The sequence below is a fragment of the Peromyscus californicus genome, unplaced genomic scaffold, assembly GCF_007827085.1.
Source record: "Peromyscus californicus insignis strain IS unplaced genomic scaffold, ASM782708v3 Scaffold_4__1_contigs__length_199733344, whole genome shotgun sequence".
Taxonomy (NCBI): domain Eukaryota; kingdom Metazoa; phylum Chordata; class Mammalia; order Rodentia; family Cricetidae; genus Peromyscus; species Peromyscus californicus.
The window spans coordinates 138,280,405-138,299,206 of NW_026294562.1; the positions used below are offsets into that span (position 1 = coordinate 138,280,405).

Sequence of the window (18,802 nt, forward strand, 5' to 3'; positions counted from 1 at the left end):
TTGGTGACATATCCTCATGGAAGGCCCAACATCTGCATGGCCAATAGGATTCTGGCTTCCCTAAGGCCCACCAGAGATGATGTGTGAAGCCCTAGCATAGGGCATCTGGGTTCTCTGAACAGCAGTGTTGGTTGGTACCACTGCACATGCTTAGGGCATTACAGAGACCTTGCTTCCAGGAGAAGGACTCCATTGAGCTAGGTGCTGAGGAACTAAACAGAACTACCTATCACCGAGTACATCCTGTGGGTGGCTGGTACAGTCAAGAAACCCAGTCAATGAGAAGAGCATTGGAATGAGCTACAGCCGTGGCTGCAGGGGGAAAAGGAGAACCCGACTAGCCACCAACTCACTCTTTCACCTCTTTACCATCCATCCATCCATCCACCCACCCATCGACCTACACATCCACCTACCCATTCACCTATGTATCTATCCATCTCTTCATCCTCTATTCATCTACTCACTCACTCACCTCTTTACCACTCAGCCCACCCACAACCACCTTTCATCCATCCATCCACGCAACCATGCATGCATGCATCCATCCATGCATACAAACATCTACCCATCTGGGCATCCATCCATGCAACCATCCATCCATCCATCCATCCATCCATCCATCCATGCAACCATCCATCCATCCATCCATCCATCCATCCATCCATCCATCCATCCATCCATCCCAGGTGCTGGGAATATTCTTGGCACAAGAAAGTTCCTACAGTCTGTGAGCATATATTGCAGGGAAGTAAGAAGGGAGGTAGGGATTAAATGAGCACGTAATGTACGGTGTTCACAACACAAGGGGAGACAAAGCAGGTAAAGGCAGTGAGGCAGGTTCACTCATTATGGTGTGAGTGGACGGAGATGTCCATAAAAGGTTCGAATGGGTGAAGGAGGGAGCTGAGTTGCCACACCAGGCAGAAGGCTCTCCAGGCATTGGTGCATTTGAGAAGAGGCAAGAAGTAAAGGTGGTTAGGCCCAGGGTGGAGGGGATGAGGCAGAGAAGGAACAGGCCAGCTTGCAAATGAATGGGGAGCTTCTAGGGTGTGACTGGAATTGACTGTGGGCTGTGACCTCTAGACTGCCATGGGCATAGTAGCCCATCTCAGGCTCTTGTCTTTTCCTACAGCATGGATGGAGAGAAACTACTACCACTCTTCCTTTCTCATGTCCAGACATGCTTGCCTCCACTTTCCGGCATTTCCTGAACAGGCTCTGCTTCCATGGGTCTTTGAAGGTCTTTCTCACACAAGGTTTCCTTGTTTCAAACATATTTGCCTACCTGGCTCCAGGACAACTGTCATTTATTTTTTAAAAAAGATTTATTTTTATTTGTGTATGCACAGGCACACAGGCAGGCACACAGCACATACGCACACGCATGCAGTTTTCTCAGGGGCCAGAAGAGGGCACCAGACCATTTGAAGCTGGAGTTAGAGGTGGTTGTGAGCCTCCCAGTGTAGGCTCTGGAAACCAAACTCTGGCCCTGGCTCTGACTAAGCTATCTCTATAGCCCCAGTGACTGTTGTTTCTATGTGTGCCCAATAATCCTGCTCAGTGTCAGGTCTGCTCAGCAGGTGCTCCCCACGGTACTGGCATTGTCACAGGGATGCTTCTGGTAGTTCTGGAGGGGTGGGGTTTTGCTGTGTCAGCACAAATGCAAAGCAAGTACAGGTTGAGGACACTTTTCTAAAATGCCTGAGTCAGAAGAGCTTTTGATCTGGGGATGTTGACATACACAGACACCTTGGGGATAGAACTCGAGTTTAAATATAAAGTCCATTGCCGTTGCCTATGTACTTTGTGCACAGACCTAAAGGTAATTTCTGTTACATTCTAAGGTGATTTTTACATGAAACAAAGGTTTATGTTGTGAAACTTTCCACTTATGGTGTCACGTTGGTGCTCAAAAAGTTTCAGATTCTGGATTTTCAGACTGGGGTACACACCTTTACTGGAATAAAAGACATGTGGGTTCCAAGCACCCTGTTTTTGCAGGGCATGGATAGCATGGCCTGACCTCTCCTGCAGGTGGAGCAAGACTGGAGGAGAGCCTCAGAGGCCCATCATGCTCATGGAGAAAAACACCACCAATTGAGGTGCTGGTGAGGAGGGGGGCTCTGCAACCCCAGGTATCTGAGGGACAAGGCATCTTCATGCTGGAACCTTTGCAACAAGGGTGCAAAGAAACGTCTAGACGAGAATGCCTCTCTTGTGATCTGTTCTCCAGGCTTCCAGGTTTTTTGTTGTTGTTGTTTTTTTTTTTTTTTTTTTTTTTTTTTTTTTTTTTTTTTTTTTGTGAATAAAGTGGATAGTTCTAGGAAAATAGTACTGAGTACTCTAATAAATAATAACTCAGTGACCAAATCATGGTTTGGAAACAAAAGGCATAGGAAATTCTTAATGAAAATTTGAGATTGTACATCCAAAAAGATGTACAATTATTTGTCAATTAAAAATAAAAAGAGATGCTGAAAAAAGTGAGTAGAAAATGTTGGATTCGGGAGTGAACGTAGTAGGACTCTAGTACTGGAATATAATATGTGCCAGTGTTGACAGTGGTCCTCAGCTGGGGTGGGGTGGGGGTGCAGCGATGTGGGTTTTCTTATGAGTAATGTTAGCCGCAGAGTGAATTCTTTCTCTGTCTTTCCTTCCTCCCTTCCCTCCTCCCTTCTTTCTGCTTTCAACTCTGTCATGGTTTATTTGTTCTCTTTTTGTTGTGGATAACTCCATAACTGTTCAGTTGATAGTGAAAATACAACGCTCTATATGGAAGTTTTCTGAGATACAAAGAGTTGGCTATGCAAACTCTTTGAGTGGCTTAATCTAGCTGTGTGATTTTTTTTTTAAAAAGCTTTTATTTGTGAACTCATTATAGTAAAGTAGCTATTTTTTTAATGTTTTGTTTGGAGTTTTAATAACTAAATTTCATTTAGCTCAACATATCAAAATTTTAAGGATATAGTCATTAAGAATAAATAATAAGATATTTTATGTTGTTTTCTACATGATGCCTCCAAAGTCTAGGTGCATCTTAGAATTACGTAGTGCTTCCACTGGTAGCAGCTACATTTCAGGTGTCCCACAGCCCACGGCACGGTCAGCTGCCGCACTGGAAAACACGCGTCGCAGGATATCTTACTCCAGTAGAAGCTTGCAAGTGATTCAACAGGCAAAATGGGGATTCCTGTCAGCATCTGTATGTGAGATTTCCCCACAAGTTCAGGCGATTGAATGTTTGGTCCTCAGATGGCAGTTTTGAGAAACTCTGGAACTTTTGAGAAGTGAGAGCTAACCAAGGAAGTTGCTGGGAAGTGAATTTTTTTTTTTTTTTTTTTTATAATTTATTTAAATTTATTTTATGTACATTGGTGTGAAGGTGTCAGATCCCCTGGAACTGGAGTTACAGACAGTTTTGAGCTGCCATGTGGGTGCTGGGAATTGAACCCGGGTCCTCTGGAAGAGTAGCCAGTGCTCCTAACTGCAGAGCCATCTCTCCAGCCCCTGAATTTTTTTTTTTATTTTTAAATTAAAAAATTAAATTTTTTTTTTTTTTACTTGGAGAATTTCATTAGAGTACTGTCTCCTCCCTCCAATTCCTCCTGTGTCTCCCTCCTCAGCTCCTTCTCAAATTCACGGCCTCTGGTCTTTTTTATATTGGTACATATACACATAGAGATGTATAGATACCACCTGCTGAGTTCACCTAGTGTTGCTTATATGTATACATGTTTGGGGCTGACAGTTTGGGATTAGGTAATCTGTTAGGGAGCTCATCCCTGGAGAAGATCGAGTCTGTTTCTTGGCTGCCTTTGCTTTTATCATCGTTGTTTTTGGAGGCAGGTCTCGCTGTCCAGCCCTGGCTATCGTGGAACTCACCATGTAGAACAGGCTGGGCTTGAACTCATGGCTATCTGCTCCCTAGTGCTGGGATTAAAGGTGCGCACCACCACGCATGCCTAATGGCAGTAGTAGAATGTGCTGGCCCTGCTGTGGGGAGGGAGCATGGAGTGACTGCCTGTGTCTTTCCCATGGCCGCCATCACACCCACGGGTTTACTCTAGGTCTCAGGCCTCTGGGCCTCTCTGGGCCACGTTCTGAGGCACTTTGCTCAGAGCTCTTTGCAGTGTCCTCTCAGTCTGCCTTGTACTGAGCAGGCCCCACTGTGGTCTAAATAGTGTGTGGGCCTGGCCCTTGATCAGGTCACATTTAACTGCAAGATATCTTGCCTAATAAGAGCCATGTTCTTATCCAGGGGTCTTGTTCCCTTGACAGAGACAGTCTCTAGGACTGATGAAGAGCCATGGACCTGATGTTCAGGCCCCTGGTACAAATCTAGACTTGCTTGTCACACAGAGTCAACCCTGTGCAGGAGAGGGAGGACCGATTCTGGGAAGTCCCCTGAGACCCCGAGTTATCTAATATTGCCATGCACACCTGTATATCTGCTGATGTGGCTCCCTGGGGAAGGTAGTGAATGCATGAGCTGTGGACCTGACGGTCATTACCTGAGTATGCCTACATCTGTCTTCTCATCGCAGACTGCTGTCCACAGGCAGCCCCCAAACTACCCCGTGCCACACACCGCCCCCTAGTCTTCCTGTTGGAGCCGCATCCAGCATAGCCCTGCCTCTGAACACCCCGCCATTGCACCCTCTAGGACGCGTCCCCTTAGACTGCTTCACAGTACCCTCTCTACCTGCTGTCCTTGAAGCTCCTGCTCAAGGTCTCTTAGCAAGACAGGTATTTACCCCACAGTGTTCTGTCTCGTCACCAACCCAGCCTGACCAGAAGGGCCAGGATGTCACAGGCATTCTGATGACAGCAGCACGAGCGGCTCTCCTTGTTAACCACGCATCAAATAGCCCCAGAGCCCTGCTGGCCTCTCTTGGTGCCAGGGTGCTTACCCAGTGAGGCGGCATGTAAGAGGCAGTTCCCGTCCCCTGTCGTGGCCAAAGGAAGAAGCCTTTTACAGCTCGTGCACACAGTAGACCACCAGTTCAGGCGACCTGGAAAGGAAGTTCACTTTAAAATAGCTCAGAAAGGAAGAAAACAGGGAGGGGTGTGTGTGTGTGTGTGTGTGTGTGTGTGTGTGTGTGTGTGTGTGTGTGTGTGTGCTGCAAGTCCCAAGTATTAATGGAAGATTTATTTTTTTCAAACTATAAAGAGAAAAATGGGGTGGGGGTGGGGTAAAATAAACTTTTCTTCTCCTGAGACCAAAGGTTACATAGTTTGTCTTAGTGTTTGTAGAATATTTAAGACAACCAGGCGAATGGTGAAGAATAAGAGACCATGGAAGCAGATACCTTCCTTAAAGGTAGTTAAATCTCAATACCAGTGAGCTTTGACAAGGCAGTATATGCACTGTAACACCCACAACAAGTATCAATGAGAAGGGACTGAGTCACACTCAATCCAATCCGAGTTGTGCATGGTTGGCACATGCTTGTAATCAGTGCTGAGTTGGGGCAGGAGGATTGCATACTTGGGGCCAGTCTGAGCTGTCCAGTGAGATCTTGTTTCAAAGACCGATCGACCGACTAACCAACCAACCAACCAACCAACCAACCAACCAACCAACCAACCAATTCTACATAATACACTCCTTGATACCAAAACTAGGAGAAGGTACCAAGAAATATAGGCAGAAATCTCTCATGAATATGCTGCAGAATTTTCAGCATGTAAGCCAACAGCTCTCAGATATAGACACCAAGAATTATGCAGTGTGACCATGTGAGGCTAACTCTAAGGGCGAAAAGTTGGCTCAATACTAAAATATCGATTAATTAACATAATCCATCATAATAAGCTACAGAAGAAGCAGTTCAGATCAGTATAATACAAATGGAGAAAAACTATTTAACAAAAGTCAATACTCACATTTGTGATTAAGACTAGGGAGGAGCTCCCTGAACTTGACAAAGAACACCTGCAAGCCCATGCAGCATTCTGAATGATGAAGAACAAATGCTTTTCTCCTAAATGAGGGGAAGCCCAGGATACCCACTCGTATCACTGTGCGGGCCCTCGTACCAGAATCTGGTTGGATTTAAGACCCACTCCACGATACAGGACACATACTTGGTACTGTTAACTGGAGTAAGAATCTGTGGTTGGTAGGGAAGGTCATAGACCTTAACCTACTATTATTCTGCTAAACGAACATAGTACCAAACTGCTCTTTAAATACTTATCTTTATACTTCTAGATTGGTACAGATCTTGGCCCTCATCAGAGAAGCCTCCTTTTTTTTTCAATAGATGGATATTAATATAGAGACTAATAACTGGTCCAAGTGCAGAAAATAAGAGACTGGAGTGCTCAGCCCTCAATGGGACTCTATATCATGCCTCCAAGCTCCACGATCATCATCGAAGGGGGCAGACAGATGATGAAAGAATCCGAGGCTGTACAGGACTGCTGGAAACAGTGTTCTTCTGACATGGCAGGCCCGCCACACACAAGAATCCACAGCAGCTTTGGCTGCATGTAAGAAGCTTGCACAGGAGCAGGCAAGTCACAACTCCAGCATGGGTAGCAGAGGTCACAAGTCCCACCCCCAGCAGAGGAGCTATGGGCAGCTGCTGGCCGAAGGCGAGGCAGGTTTTTCCAGGGCTGTGGCCCTGATAGGCTCCCCACGTTCCTGTGGATGGCTGTACAGCCATGTGCGTACTGTCTACACTCGTTAGATCCAGTGGGTTAGAGGAAAGAGTAAACACGATTAGGAGGGAGAAATGGTGGTGGGGCTGCGGCAGGTGGTGAAGAGGAGCCAGTGGGGGTGGGCTTGAGCAGAACACATTGTGTTTGTGAAGTGTGCAATTTAAAAACAAAGAAAAGCTGCATTTTAGAAAGGTGAGTAACCAATAAAACCTGAAAGAAAAACAAAATCAGAACACTTAAAGTCCCCGATTATGTAATTGATTATGAAGAAACAGTATTCACAATCGTGTAAACTTACTGCAGAAAAGACAAATCAAAGGAGCAAATGTGGATCTGAAAACAGACCTGTGGCTCTGTAGATTGTAGCAATCTTCTACAAACCTATGTGGATTATCAGCGGAGGAATGAAATTAGCCCCCACCAAGTGGTGCAAGGGTTGGTGGATACACGAGAAAAGAGCTTCAATGCCAACTGTGCACCATAAGCACAAATTAATTAGAACTAAACCATAGCCATAACCATCAAACTAAACTTAGAAAGATTCAAGAGCCCAGATGCCGGGCGGTGGTGGCGCACGCCTTTAATCCCAGCACTCGGGAGGCAGAGCCAGGCGGATCTCTGTGAGTTCGAGGCCAGCCTGGGCTACCAAGTGAGTTCCAGGAGAGGCGCAAAGCTACACAGAGAAACCCTGTCTCGAAAAACCAAAAAAAAAAAAAAAAAAAAAAAAAGATTCAAGAGCCCAAGTAAAAAGCTGAAACTGCAATATGTTCTAGAAAAAAGGCAACATTATTGGGGTAGTCAGAGAAAAAAGCTAGCACACAACTTCATCAACATAAAAACTCACTGTACACTCAAAGATATCACCACAAAGTGAGGGGACATGCCTCTGGGAGGGAGTGGCAGATGGACAGAGCAAACAACCTAATAACAATGGGCACGGGACTTAACAAGAATTTGATCATAAAGGAATTATAGATGGTCAAAAAGGACACAAAAGAAGCCAGGCGTGGTGACACACGCCTTTAATCCCAGCACTCGAGAGGCAGAGGCAGATGGATCTCTGTAAACTTGAGGCCAGCCTGGTCTACAGAGTGAGTTCCAGGACAGCCAGGGCTATAAAAAGAAACCCTGCCTCAAAAAAAAAAGGCACAAAATGTCCTTAAAATTAACATCCATAAAATAACACAGATTCAAACTATAGAAAGCTACTACTTCACACCCTTAAGATAAATCTGTCACAGTGAGCACTGGAGTCACACAGAGACTAGACCTCTCATGTCACAGCTGGGAAAGGAAATGGTAGAATGATCTTAGAAACACTTTGGTAATCGCTGACAAAGCTAAGTGTATGTATGCCACGTGATCCAAAAATTCTATTCTTCGTTATTTACCCGGGAGAAATGAAAATGGAAGGCATGCACAAGCTCGCTCAGAGCAACCTACTTCTCTAAGCCAGTTGCTAACAAATTGGAGGTTTTGTTTCCGACATAATTAATACTTAGTAATGATGATCTTGGGCTATGCCTTTAGTGAATCTGTATTAGTCTATTTTCTGGTACTATAACAAATTGTACTTGAAGCTGAAAACAAACCAAATATGTTTATTTAGCATACATTTTTTTTTTTTTTTTTTTTTTTTTTTTTTGGTTTTTCGAGACAGGGTTTCTCTGTGTAGCTTTGCGCCTTTCCTGGAACTCGCTTTGGAGACCAGGCTGGCCTCGAACTCATAGAGATCCACCTGGCTCTGCCTCCCGAGTGCTGGGATTAAAGGCGTGCGCCACCACCGCCCGGCTTAGCATACATATTTTTATTCTTGACAATTTCATATATATTCTTGACTATATATATATGTGTATACACACACACACACACACACACACACACACACACACACATATATAATGAATTTTGGTCATTTTTATCTCTACTTCTCTTTTTCATTCCCCTCGCTCTCCTACTGAAGTCCCCCTCCTTCCCAACAATTTCTCCTTCAACTCTGACAAGTGTGTGAGCTTAACTAGTGTTGCTTGCACAAGCACGGACAAGCAGTTATTTACTGGAGCATGAGCAACTTACCAGTGGCTACACCATTGGACAAAGTGACATCCTACTGCCTCAGCCACCTTTAACTGTCAACTGTCCCTCAGAGAGGGGTGGGGCCTCAGGAGTCTCTCCCTAATCCATGATGAAATGTTGATAGCCAAATCTTGCAGGACACAGATTTCTGAGGCTGAAAGTCCAGGACCAGGCAGATGCATCTGAGGGCCTCACTGCTGGATGACATTATGTTAGGAACACATGTGGGAGGAACAGAGCAGTCACATACTGAGACAGGAAGCCAGAAGGATCCAGGGGGCAGGCTCATTCTTTTATAATGATTTGTTATCGTGGCAAATAGCCAGAGTCCCATAGTAAGCACATTAATTCCTTCTGCAAGCAGTACCTCAAATGACCAGACCTCCTTTTAGACCTTATGACTTAGAGGTACACCTGCCACCTAGCAACCCTAGGCACCAAGCTTCTAACATGTGAACTCTTAGAGACACACTGAAACCATAGCACCATATGGTCCAGCAATTCACCCCGGTATTTAGGGGTGAATAGGATTTGCACAGAATATCCCCAGCAGCCGGACTTCTCCACAGACCATTTTCTGACAGGTCTGGGATTGCATCTTGGATAAGTGGCATGAGCTGTGACCTCTGTCTTCACATGGGGATCTGGGTCAGGATATCCCCATTCACTCTTTCTCAGGAAGCTCCTAGACAGCGTCACCCAAATGAGGGGGCAAAAGGAAAGCCATGAGATGGGGTGAGCTACACAGGAGGGAGGCAGACTGTCACCAGGATGGTGACCACTCCATCTGGATAGAGTGCATCTGCACTTCACTGCTGTTCAAAAGAATACCTCAGGATCATCTGACAATGGCATGCATATGCCATGTACGTGATACAAACATTCATAAGCTGCTTCTTGGATATTAAAATTGTTCAAGTTTATGAACCAAGTTGATATATGTTCATGTATCTAAATATATACTTTTACATGTTTTTGTATGTTTGTATGTGTGTATATGAATTTGAATTAAGTTTATCATTTCTTACATTATGTAAAACTACTAATATATATACTATATATACACCATTGTATATTATGTTAATTATATTATATTTTACTTAAGGGATAAAGTACAGTACTTAGTCACCCCTTTCGAAACTTTGTGAACTTCACTTGAATAAGAACATTTACTGTAGATATTCCAAGAAGTTGTTAAAAAACATTTCAGTTTCATTTCAAAACCCCCCCAAAACCCAGAAAAACCCAAAGATGGCAACAAAAAGAGAGAAACCCTGGCAGGTATTGACCAACTGCAGGAAATTGCTCATTAGTCTTTATTTTACTTTCTACTAGTGAAATAAAACTGACTTTAACGGAAGGTGTTGATGCTTTCGAAAGAAAAACAGTGAAGTACGAGGGGAAAGATTAAGGTTCTCAACCGTGTATTCAGAGCCAGCGTGTTACCCAAGTTTAGTATAATGAGCTTGTCAGTGTTTTGTTCAAACTGGTCTCTGATCTGCTCCCCAGTGCTGCCTGACTAACACTCAGTAATCCTGTTTTAATGACACAAACTATGCCCTTAATTGTAAATGAAATATCTATTACATGTATTAAAATGCACACCACAAAATGAAATGGATATGAAGATGCTAATGCATATGCTAACAATGGCCACATCCTTACCACCTGCAAATCATCTTATTGAAGCTGAATGAGAAAGGTAATTAGGAGCCTTAATTAACAGTATCCATGGATGGCCTGTTGGAGACATAAGTGGGAATAATATTCAATCACTTAGTAACTTTTTGTTTCTAGGCTGTGTAATAGCAATCTGTCTCACTTGACTTGTAATAATCTCTTTATAAAGTTCCAGGCTGGGAGATATTAAAGCTATGTTACTGCAAATTAAAAGTAAGTGATAAGATTTGTTTTAACAAAGGCATAATAAGTGGCGCATTGAATCTGAAGGTAGGCACCCCAGTCTACACCCTGATAGCATCTGAGGTACAATGGCTGGCTCCCAGCAACAGCCCATGAGCAGTGGTCGGGGAAGAGGGAAGGGCGTGTGCTGGTTAGTTTTTGTCAGCTTACACACATTCTAGTCACCAGGAAAAAGGGCACCTCAACTGAGGGGTTGCCTTCATCAGATTGGCCCGGGGGCATGTGTATTGGGGGGCATTTTCTTGTTAATGATTGATGTAGGAGAACCCAGCCCACTGTGTGGGTGCCACCCCTGGACAGGTGGTCCTGGGGTGTATAAGAAAACAGGTTGAGCAAGCCAAGGGGAACAAGCTAGTGAGCGGCATTCCTTTGTAGTTCCTGCCTCTTCTGCTTGAGTTCCTGCCCTGAGTGTGATGGACTGTGAACAGAAGTATAAGCCAAATAAACTCCCTCCTCTCCAAGTTGTTTTTGGTTATGGTGTTTATCTCAGGAACAGAAAGCTAACTAGGACAGGCAAGTGGTCTGCAGATATGAGGAAGAGCCTCCAGTGTGCCCCAAACCATAGCTTTCTCCTCCCATTTTTTTTTTAATAAAGCAGAGTGGGAAGAACACCTGTTGGCTGGGTTGGTGTGTCTTTCCACCCCCTGTCTCTTTGTATTTTACAGAGAAGGAAACTGGGACCAATAGAGAGTAAGAGTATGTAAACTTGTACATGCTAAAAGGAGACACTGCTCATCCCAGTAAGATCAGATCAGGACCAATGATGGACTCATCTACTTGGAAGCACGTGCTCTGCTCGAGAACTTGAGTTTGAACCCCCAGCATCCACGAAAAAGTCAGACACAGCTGTGCACTCCTATAACACCAGCATCGAGGGACAGAGAGGCAGATCCTGGGAGCATGCTGGCCAGTCACAATGCCAAGTGTCAGGTTCAGTGAGAGACCTCATATCAAGCCAGTAAGGTGGACAAGTGCCTGAAGACACCTGATCTGCTCTGACTTTACATGTTCATGCATGGGCCGAGAGACCCATATACTCATGTACATTTACCATACATAAACCATAAACACACATACACACACACACACACACACACACACACACACACACACACACACACACACACAAACACACACCCCAAACAAAAGCTACACATTCTGTCATAAGGACCAGAAGCTTGGAGATTCTTGGTTAAGATGGCAGGTTGGAAACTGCCTCAGCTGGATCCTCTGAAGGAAAAGAGCTGAGATAACAAATTCTATTCCAAAGAGGGAAAGATTGGAAGAGCATCTGACTGAAAGGTGCAGAGAAACTGAAGGTGCAGAGAAAAGGAGAGACTTGCACGTGGCTCCTGCTCCAGCCACTTTCTGGGAGGGGTGGGGGCCAAAGCAGAAGCCTTCCAAGGTCAGCAGGAGCCCTGGAGAAAGACAGGCAGCTCTACCTCAGAACAAACCCATAGTTCCTGAAAGCCTTCAACCCAGGCAGCAGTTGTGGCTTGAATGTGAAAAGTTCCCCAGAAGCTGCGTTTTGAATATCTGGTCCCCAGCTAGTGACACTTTTGAGAGGCTGTAGAAACTATGACATGTGACCCAGCTGGTGGAAAAGGTTCTCTGGGGGCAGCAGCAGTTCTGATTGCGGCCTGAGATGCCCAAGAGCTCTGCTTCCTGATCTGCAAAGGTATGAGACACCTCCACCCCATGTTCCCCCTGCCATGAATTCACCATGACGTCACTGCCATGATGGCCGAAACTATGGACCCAAAGGAGGCTTTCCTCTCCTATAACTAACACAGAGGCTGGGGCGTGTGTGTCAGCAGTCAAGGGGAGGTCTGTTTTGTCACCTTCCAAGTCTTGGAGGGCTGTGGCCTTTTTGAGAGGGAAACTATTATTTCAGGCTAAGTTACCCTGGGGGTGGGGAGGATAAGAAGGAACAATCACAAGCCACTGAGCCTGGGATCAACCTGCCACAGCCCCAGGTGACCGACAACAGAAGGCAGTTATGGAGAGGAACAGGGCTGGTCGGGGCACACAGAGTTCAGGTGGCAGGAGGTTTGGCTGAAACAGTGAAAGGTGTGGGGGCTGGGAGCCTTACTCTCTGCTAATAGCTGAGTCTGTCGCACGAGGATAACGATGAATCCGATGAATCCGATGAATCCGATAGCCTTGACTTGGCGGTCAGCCAGGAGCGCTTCCTGGAATCCTGGAGAACTCTGAAGCTCCAGAGGAGATGTTTGACCTCTGCAGGCTTCTGACACGGTGTTTAGTGCTGAGCCAGGTTTCAAAGCAAGGAGACTAGTGCTCTGGATGGTTCGGATCCCACTGCTGGGCTGGCTCCCTCCACTCCCTTAGCCTTAGGAGACACGCTCTGGCTTGGGCATTCGCCATCCCGAGGTATTGTGGGAAGGCAGCAAGCTTAGCTCACAGACTGCAGGGCTAACTGTCCAGCAGAGGTTCTGGGTCCATAAAGGAAAAGGAACCCCTGAAGGAGAAACAGTTGTGGCACACGCGTGACACTGGACCGCTCCACACCAGGCCCTAGCTCAGCAGGCCAGAAAGACAAGAGTCAACCTTAGGTGATGTCCCCAGCTACCCAGAAAACGCCAACGTTGGAGGACCCACAGAGTTGTACCGATACTTGATTATTTCCCTGTGTCTCACCTTTTAATTTTAGTATTGTTTATTAGTATTTTAACTTTATTTTTCTCTTTGTTATCTAATTGAACTGACACATTTTTCTTCATCATGCACTTAGATATTTTTATCTTTGGTTTTTTCTTTTGTCTCTCATGACATTTTTCTTTAATTTCTTTTCTTTAACATTCTTCTCCTTTCTGACCTCTTTCCATGTTCCTTCCCTTTACTTCATTCATTTAATAATTTTTTTACTTTTACTTGAAATAATTTGAACTTCATAGTACAGTCCACATAATTTTAGCCATTTTTTTCTTTGGTTGCTTATTAATGGTTTAAATTAGTTTTAAGTACATTTCTATGGCATCTTTGGATCAAGGTTGTTGATGTTATAATGGTTTGTTTTCTTCTCTCTGGATGGTATTGGGGATTGGATCCTTAAGAGCAGGGTGCACAATAAGATCCCTAAGTAAAATGAAGAGGCAACCAAAGCAACACAGAAACACAAGAAACCTGAGAAAATGAGCAAACATGATAACCTTGAAAGATTGTTAAATCCTCCGTCACTGCCTCTAAAGATACTAACAGGGTTAAAACGCCAGAAAAAGAACCCAAAGCCTACTTGTAAAAATCATCAACACCTAAAACAAGAACCAACAGGCAGCTGAATGAAGTAGGCAATTAATTCAGGATGTGAATAAGAAAGTTTACAAAAAAGAATGTTGCCAACATGGCTGAGAAATTCAAACATTTTTGAAAATCCAGCCAATCAAAACTACTTTGAGATTTCATCTTACACTATGCAGAATGGCGAAGGTCGGTAAAGCAAGTGACACAGCTCATGCTGTCGAGGCTGTGGAGTCAGGGGAACACTCCTCCAGTGTTGGTGGGAGTGCAGCCACTGTGGAAATCAGTGTAAAAATTCCTCAGGACGATGGGACTCAGGCCACCTCAGGATCCAGATATCATTCTTGGACAGATATCCAAAGGACGCTTCATCCTACTACAGTTTGACACTTGCTCAACCACGTTCATTGCTGCTCTATTTATAACAGTCAGAAATTGGAAACAGCCCAGATGTCTGTCAATGAAGGAAAGAATGGACAAAGAAAATGTGGTGCATTTACACAATGGCATATTACTTAGCTGTTAAAAAAATGAAATCATAAAATCCACAGGTAAATGGATGGGATTAGAAAAAAATAATCCTGAGTGAAGTAACCCAGAAAGACAAATATGTTACGTATTTGCTTATATGTGGATATTAGCAGGTAAGTCTTCAATAGGCAAAAGCTATAATTCATATAGCCACAGAGGCTAGGTATAGAATAAGGGACTAGTGGGGGAGGGATGGATCTCCCTAGGAAGGGGAAATAGAATAGACAGTTATGGATGGATGTGGGGGGCAGGAAATGGATGCTCAGATGGGGAAAGAGAGGGAGGAGGGACTGAATGAGGGAGGGAGTACAGAGAGGGACAGCTAAAACGACGGCTATTTGAGGAGTCACATGGAAACCTAATACAGTCGAAGCTTCTTAAAATCCACGCATGTATGAAGATAATCTAAATGAAATTGCCAAATAATGGGGGAGATTGAGCCCCAACTGGACATCTCTCGTTACCAAACGAAGCTTCCAGGACAGGGAATGGATTATATCTAATTGAGTTGATGGCCAAAGGGGCCCCATGGGAAACCCTAAACAACCCAGGTTATTGCCCAGTCTATTGACTGTTCTCTACAAGCTGATGGTAAGGTCCCACTGCTGAAGACAACACCCACACAACTCACTGAACACAGAGACGTGGAGCTGGTGCCTGCCTAGAGCCTTCACCCCTTTGGACCAGTGTTTATGGTACTGGGAGGTAACCTGAACGCTAACAACCATGCTACAAACCCTTCTTTGATCTACAGGGATGATCTGGCTGCAAAAATGTGTTAGTGCAACAGCTTGTGAAAGTAACTGACCAATATCTATTGGCTTGAAGACCCATTCCATGAGATGGAACCCATCCCCAACACTGCTCAGGTGGCCAAGAACCTGAGACCAGATAAACAAGAGATCTGGGAGAAGACTGAATACTACAGCCATTGTGTAGAGACTGAGAGACCTTGAAAAACCCAGTTCTAAATAGGAGGCCTTTAACAAATCCTTCCACTCAGGGCTCAGGGAAGAGGAGGCAGTAAGACTGAGTCAGAGGTGATGGAGCACACCAAGGAAACAAGGCCTTCTAGATGCAGCAGGACTGACACACATGAACTCTCCGAGACTGGCAGCATGCACAGGATCTGTGCAGGACCTGCAGAGGGTCCCAGAGCTGAATGGAGAAATGGACACAAGCTCCCATCCCAAATCTAGAAATTATCTCCAACTGATAACCACATGCAAATGAAAGATACGTTCTCTCCAACAGAGTCTCACTGGGAATACAAGTCTCTTTAGGGCAGGCTTCGTGCCCAGCAGTAGATGACCAACACAAAATAAATTCAATGGCATCTTTGGATACTCTTTGTCAGGGTCCCCCTACCAGGTCCTTTGTGTATGTATTATGGCTCCCCATTTTGTGTTTCTATGGGATTCCTTTATGTACAAACATGTATGACTCTGCATCTATATGTGCTTCTTGTGCTTTTTCTTTTCTTTTTTTCTTTTGCTTGTTTGTTTTGTCCTGTTCCATATTGTTTGTTTTTGTTTTACCTGTCATCATCATCATCATCATCATCATCATCATCATCATCATTTTTAGATGCCTGCTTGTTTTCTAATGAGAAGTTGAAAGGTTGTGGATTCAGATGGGGAGGATCTCAGAAGAGTTGAGGGACAGGAACCACAATCAGAATATATTGTATGAACAGCAGCAGCTCCAAGCCATGACTTGCAGCTAAGGTGGACAGGACTCATCCAAGCATGCCTGGGCACCATTATGGTGAGTGAGTACAGGGTGGGGAGGTGAGAAAGAGACAGAGAGAGAGGCAGAGAGGTTCATGGGCTGGGGAGAGAGGCAGATCTGAAGAAGTGAGGGTAGTGAGGAACAGGCTGACGTGAATGGCCGGCCTGCTTGCTACCCAAGTCCAAGGTGATGTACGGGGCCAGGGCTGCTGCCAAGGACCATGTCTGGGTCCATGGCCCTACTGCAGCCAGGGTTTGTGTTGATGTCTGTAGTTCCTGATTCATTGAAGGCCATGCCAATGCCAGGGGTCTAGACCATCACCTGGGGCCATGTTGATGTCTGAGGGCCACGCTGCTGTGGGGACCATGCCAATCTGGGGGGCCTAAACTACCACCTGGAGCCATAGTGACATCTGAGCCCAGGCTGCTGCCTCTGACCATGTCTGGGTCCATGGCCCTACCACAGCCAGTGTCTTTATTGATGTCTGTGGCCCATGTTGCCACCAACTGCCACATGGATGCCCGGGGTCTAGGTACCAACCTATGGCCATGTGGGTGCCTGAGGGCCTGTGCCACCACCAGGGCCATGCTGATATGAGTGGCCTACACTGTCACCAGGGGCAATGGTGTTGTCTGAGCCATGGTTGCTGCCGAGGGCCATGTCTGGGTCCGTGGCCGTGGCCCTATAGTAGCCAGGGTCTGAGTTGATATCTGTGGCTCCTGTTACCACCAAGGGCCATGGAGATGCCTGGGGTCTGATCAGCCACCTGAGACCATGTTAGTGTCCTAGGGCTATGCTGCTGCCAGGGTCATATGAATATGGGTAGTCTGTGCTGCCATGGGGGGCATGGTGACATCCAGGCCTGAGCTGCTGCTGAGGGCCATGTCTGGGTCTGTGGTCCTGCTGCAGCTAGGGTCTGTGTTGATGTCGATGGCCCATGTTAGCAGAAGGGGTCATAGGAATCATGCATGTTGAAATCCAAGGGCCGTGCTGAGCTAGCCCTGCCCCTCATTGGCCCTGGGATAGCTGGCCCTGCCCATTGCTGAATACTGCAGCAGGAGGGCTGCTCCCACCTCCTTCCACTCAGGAAAGATGGCCCTGCCGTGGGTGTGCATGCCACCTGTGCAGTACACTAGAGCTGACCTTAAGGGCATGACAGTAGGAGAGCTAACCCTCCTCATCTGCCATGTGATGGCATGAGTGAGGGAAAGATGCCATGTCCCCCCCCCCCCCCCTGCTACCTGCAACAGGCAGGCGAGAGAGCTGGCCCTAGAGCCACGAGAGTGGAAGAACTAGCCCTGCCTCTCACCAGCTGCAGCACACCGGAGAGGGGACTCTGAACCCTGCCACGGCAGCATACTAGATCTAACCCTGTTGTCCGGGGCACAGATGAGCCACCCCTGAAGGCATGAGAGCAGGACAGCTGTCCCCTCCCTCTCTTGTATGCCCCCTACAGCAATCTGGGGAGAGGACCCTGCACCTCACCTGGGTGAGATAGCGGAACTGTCCCTGGTGGTGTGAGTGTGGGTGAGCCGGACCTGAGGACCTGAGAGCAGGGGAACTGGCCCCGTTCCTTGCTGCAGGCTGTGTTGGGTGGGCTGGCAGAGGCAGTGCTGGAGAGCTTGCCCCAGGGGTGGTGATGGGGGAGAGCTGGCAGGTTGACCAACCCAGCTACCACCCAGGTCCAGAACCAGTTGGCCCACCCCAACATCCACCTCATCTATGGACTGTTGGAACATGTGAAAGGGAGGAACCTATAGATCCAAAACTGCAGGATCTCCATGACACAGGACAACAGGATATCCAAGAGAAGTCCCAGTGAGGGCCCATTATTGGTGGTGTAGCAGAGGCCAGAGGCCTTGGCCCAGATCAATGACTCATGGCAATGAACACTTGCAAGTGAAGACAAATGGACTAGAGGGTAAACTGTGTGACTTACCAGGCCACACTACAGCTTCCACAATGAGATTATCCCCCTTTTTTTGTTTTGTTTTTTCTTTGAAATTTTGTTTTGGGGGGAGGTTGTGGGGAGGAGATCGTGGGATCAGAATGCATAATGTGAAATCCTCAAAGAATCAATAAAAGTTAAAAAAAGAATATATTGTATGAAAAAACCCACCTATTTTCAGTAAGAGAAAAATAGGAAAAGAGAAACCAGGCAAAAGAAATGTTTATAATGAAAAAAAAAACCCCTCAAGTAATAAATAAAATGACGAATAAACTGGGAAACGATGTCCGAAGATATGAGTGATATCTAAATGTCTCTAGTTTCAAGGGAAAGTGAAATAGGCCATTTTACAGAGCAGGCGAGAAACTCCAGGGTCCAGTCAGGAGAGACCGGCTCGGTTGGAGAGGCCCCCGCTCTCAGCGAGAGGTTGCACCAAGAGCACATGGTGAGAACAGTGGCTAAGGACAGACAGGCACAGAAAATCTGCGCTATGATTTCAGTAGGGCACAGAAAAAAGAGGAGGACCCAGACAAAAGGTGTGCATCGGTACCAGTAGCAGAAGGGTATGCTGGGCAAGCTCTCCTCTCAGCACTCAGCACTGGACTGGAACAGCTGTGGAACCCCATCTTAAGGAGACCCCTGCTGCATCAGTGGTCCTCAATCCTG

At 46.0% G+C, this 18,802-nt stretch overlaps 1 protein-coding gene across 7 annotated transcripts in view; it reads right to left on the minus strand.

The window, feature by feature from the left end:
- Otud7a (OTU deubiquitinase 7A) overlaps positions 1-18,802 on the minus strand; it is a 320,662-nt gene that overhangs the window by 34,050 nt on the left and 267,810 nt on the right. For all 7 annotated transcript variants that reach the window (XM_052712971.1, XM_052712972.1, XM_052712966.1 and 4 more), the window contains one exon: positions 4,914-5,015. In XM_052712971.1, coding sequence (XP_052568931.1) covers positions 4,914-5,015 — 102 coding nt within the window. The remainder of the gene's footprint in view (positions 1-4,913; positions 5,016-18,802) is intronic.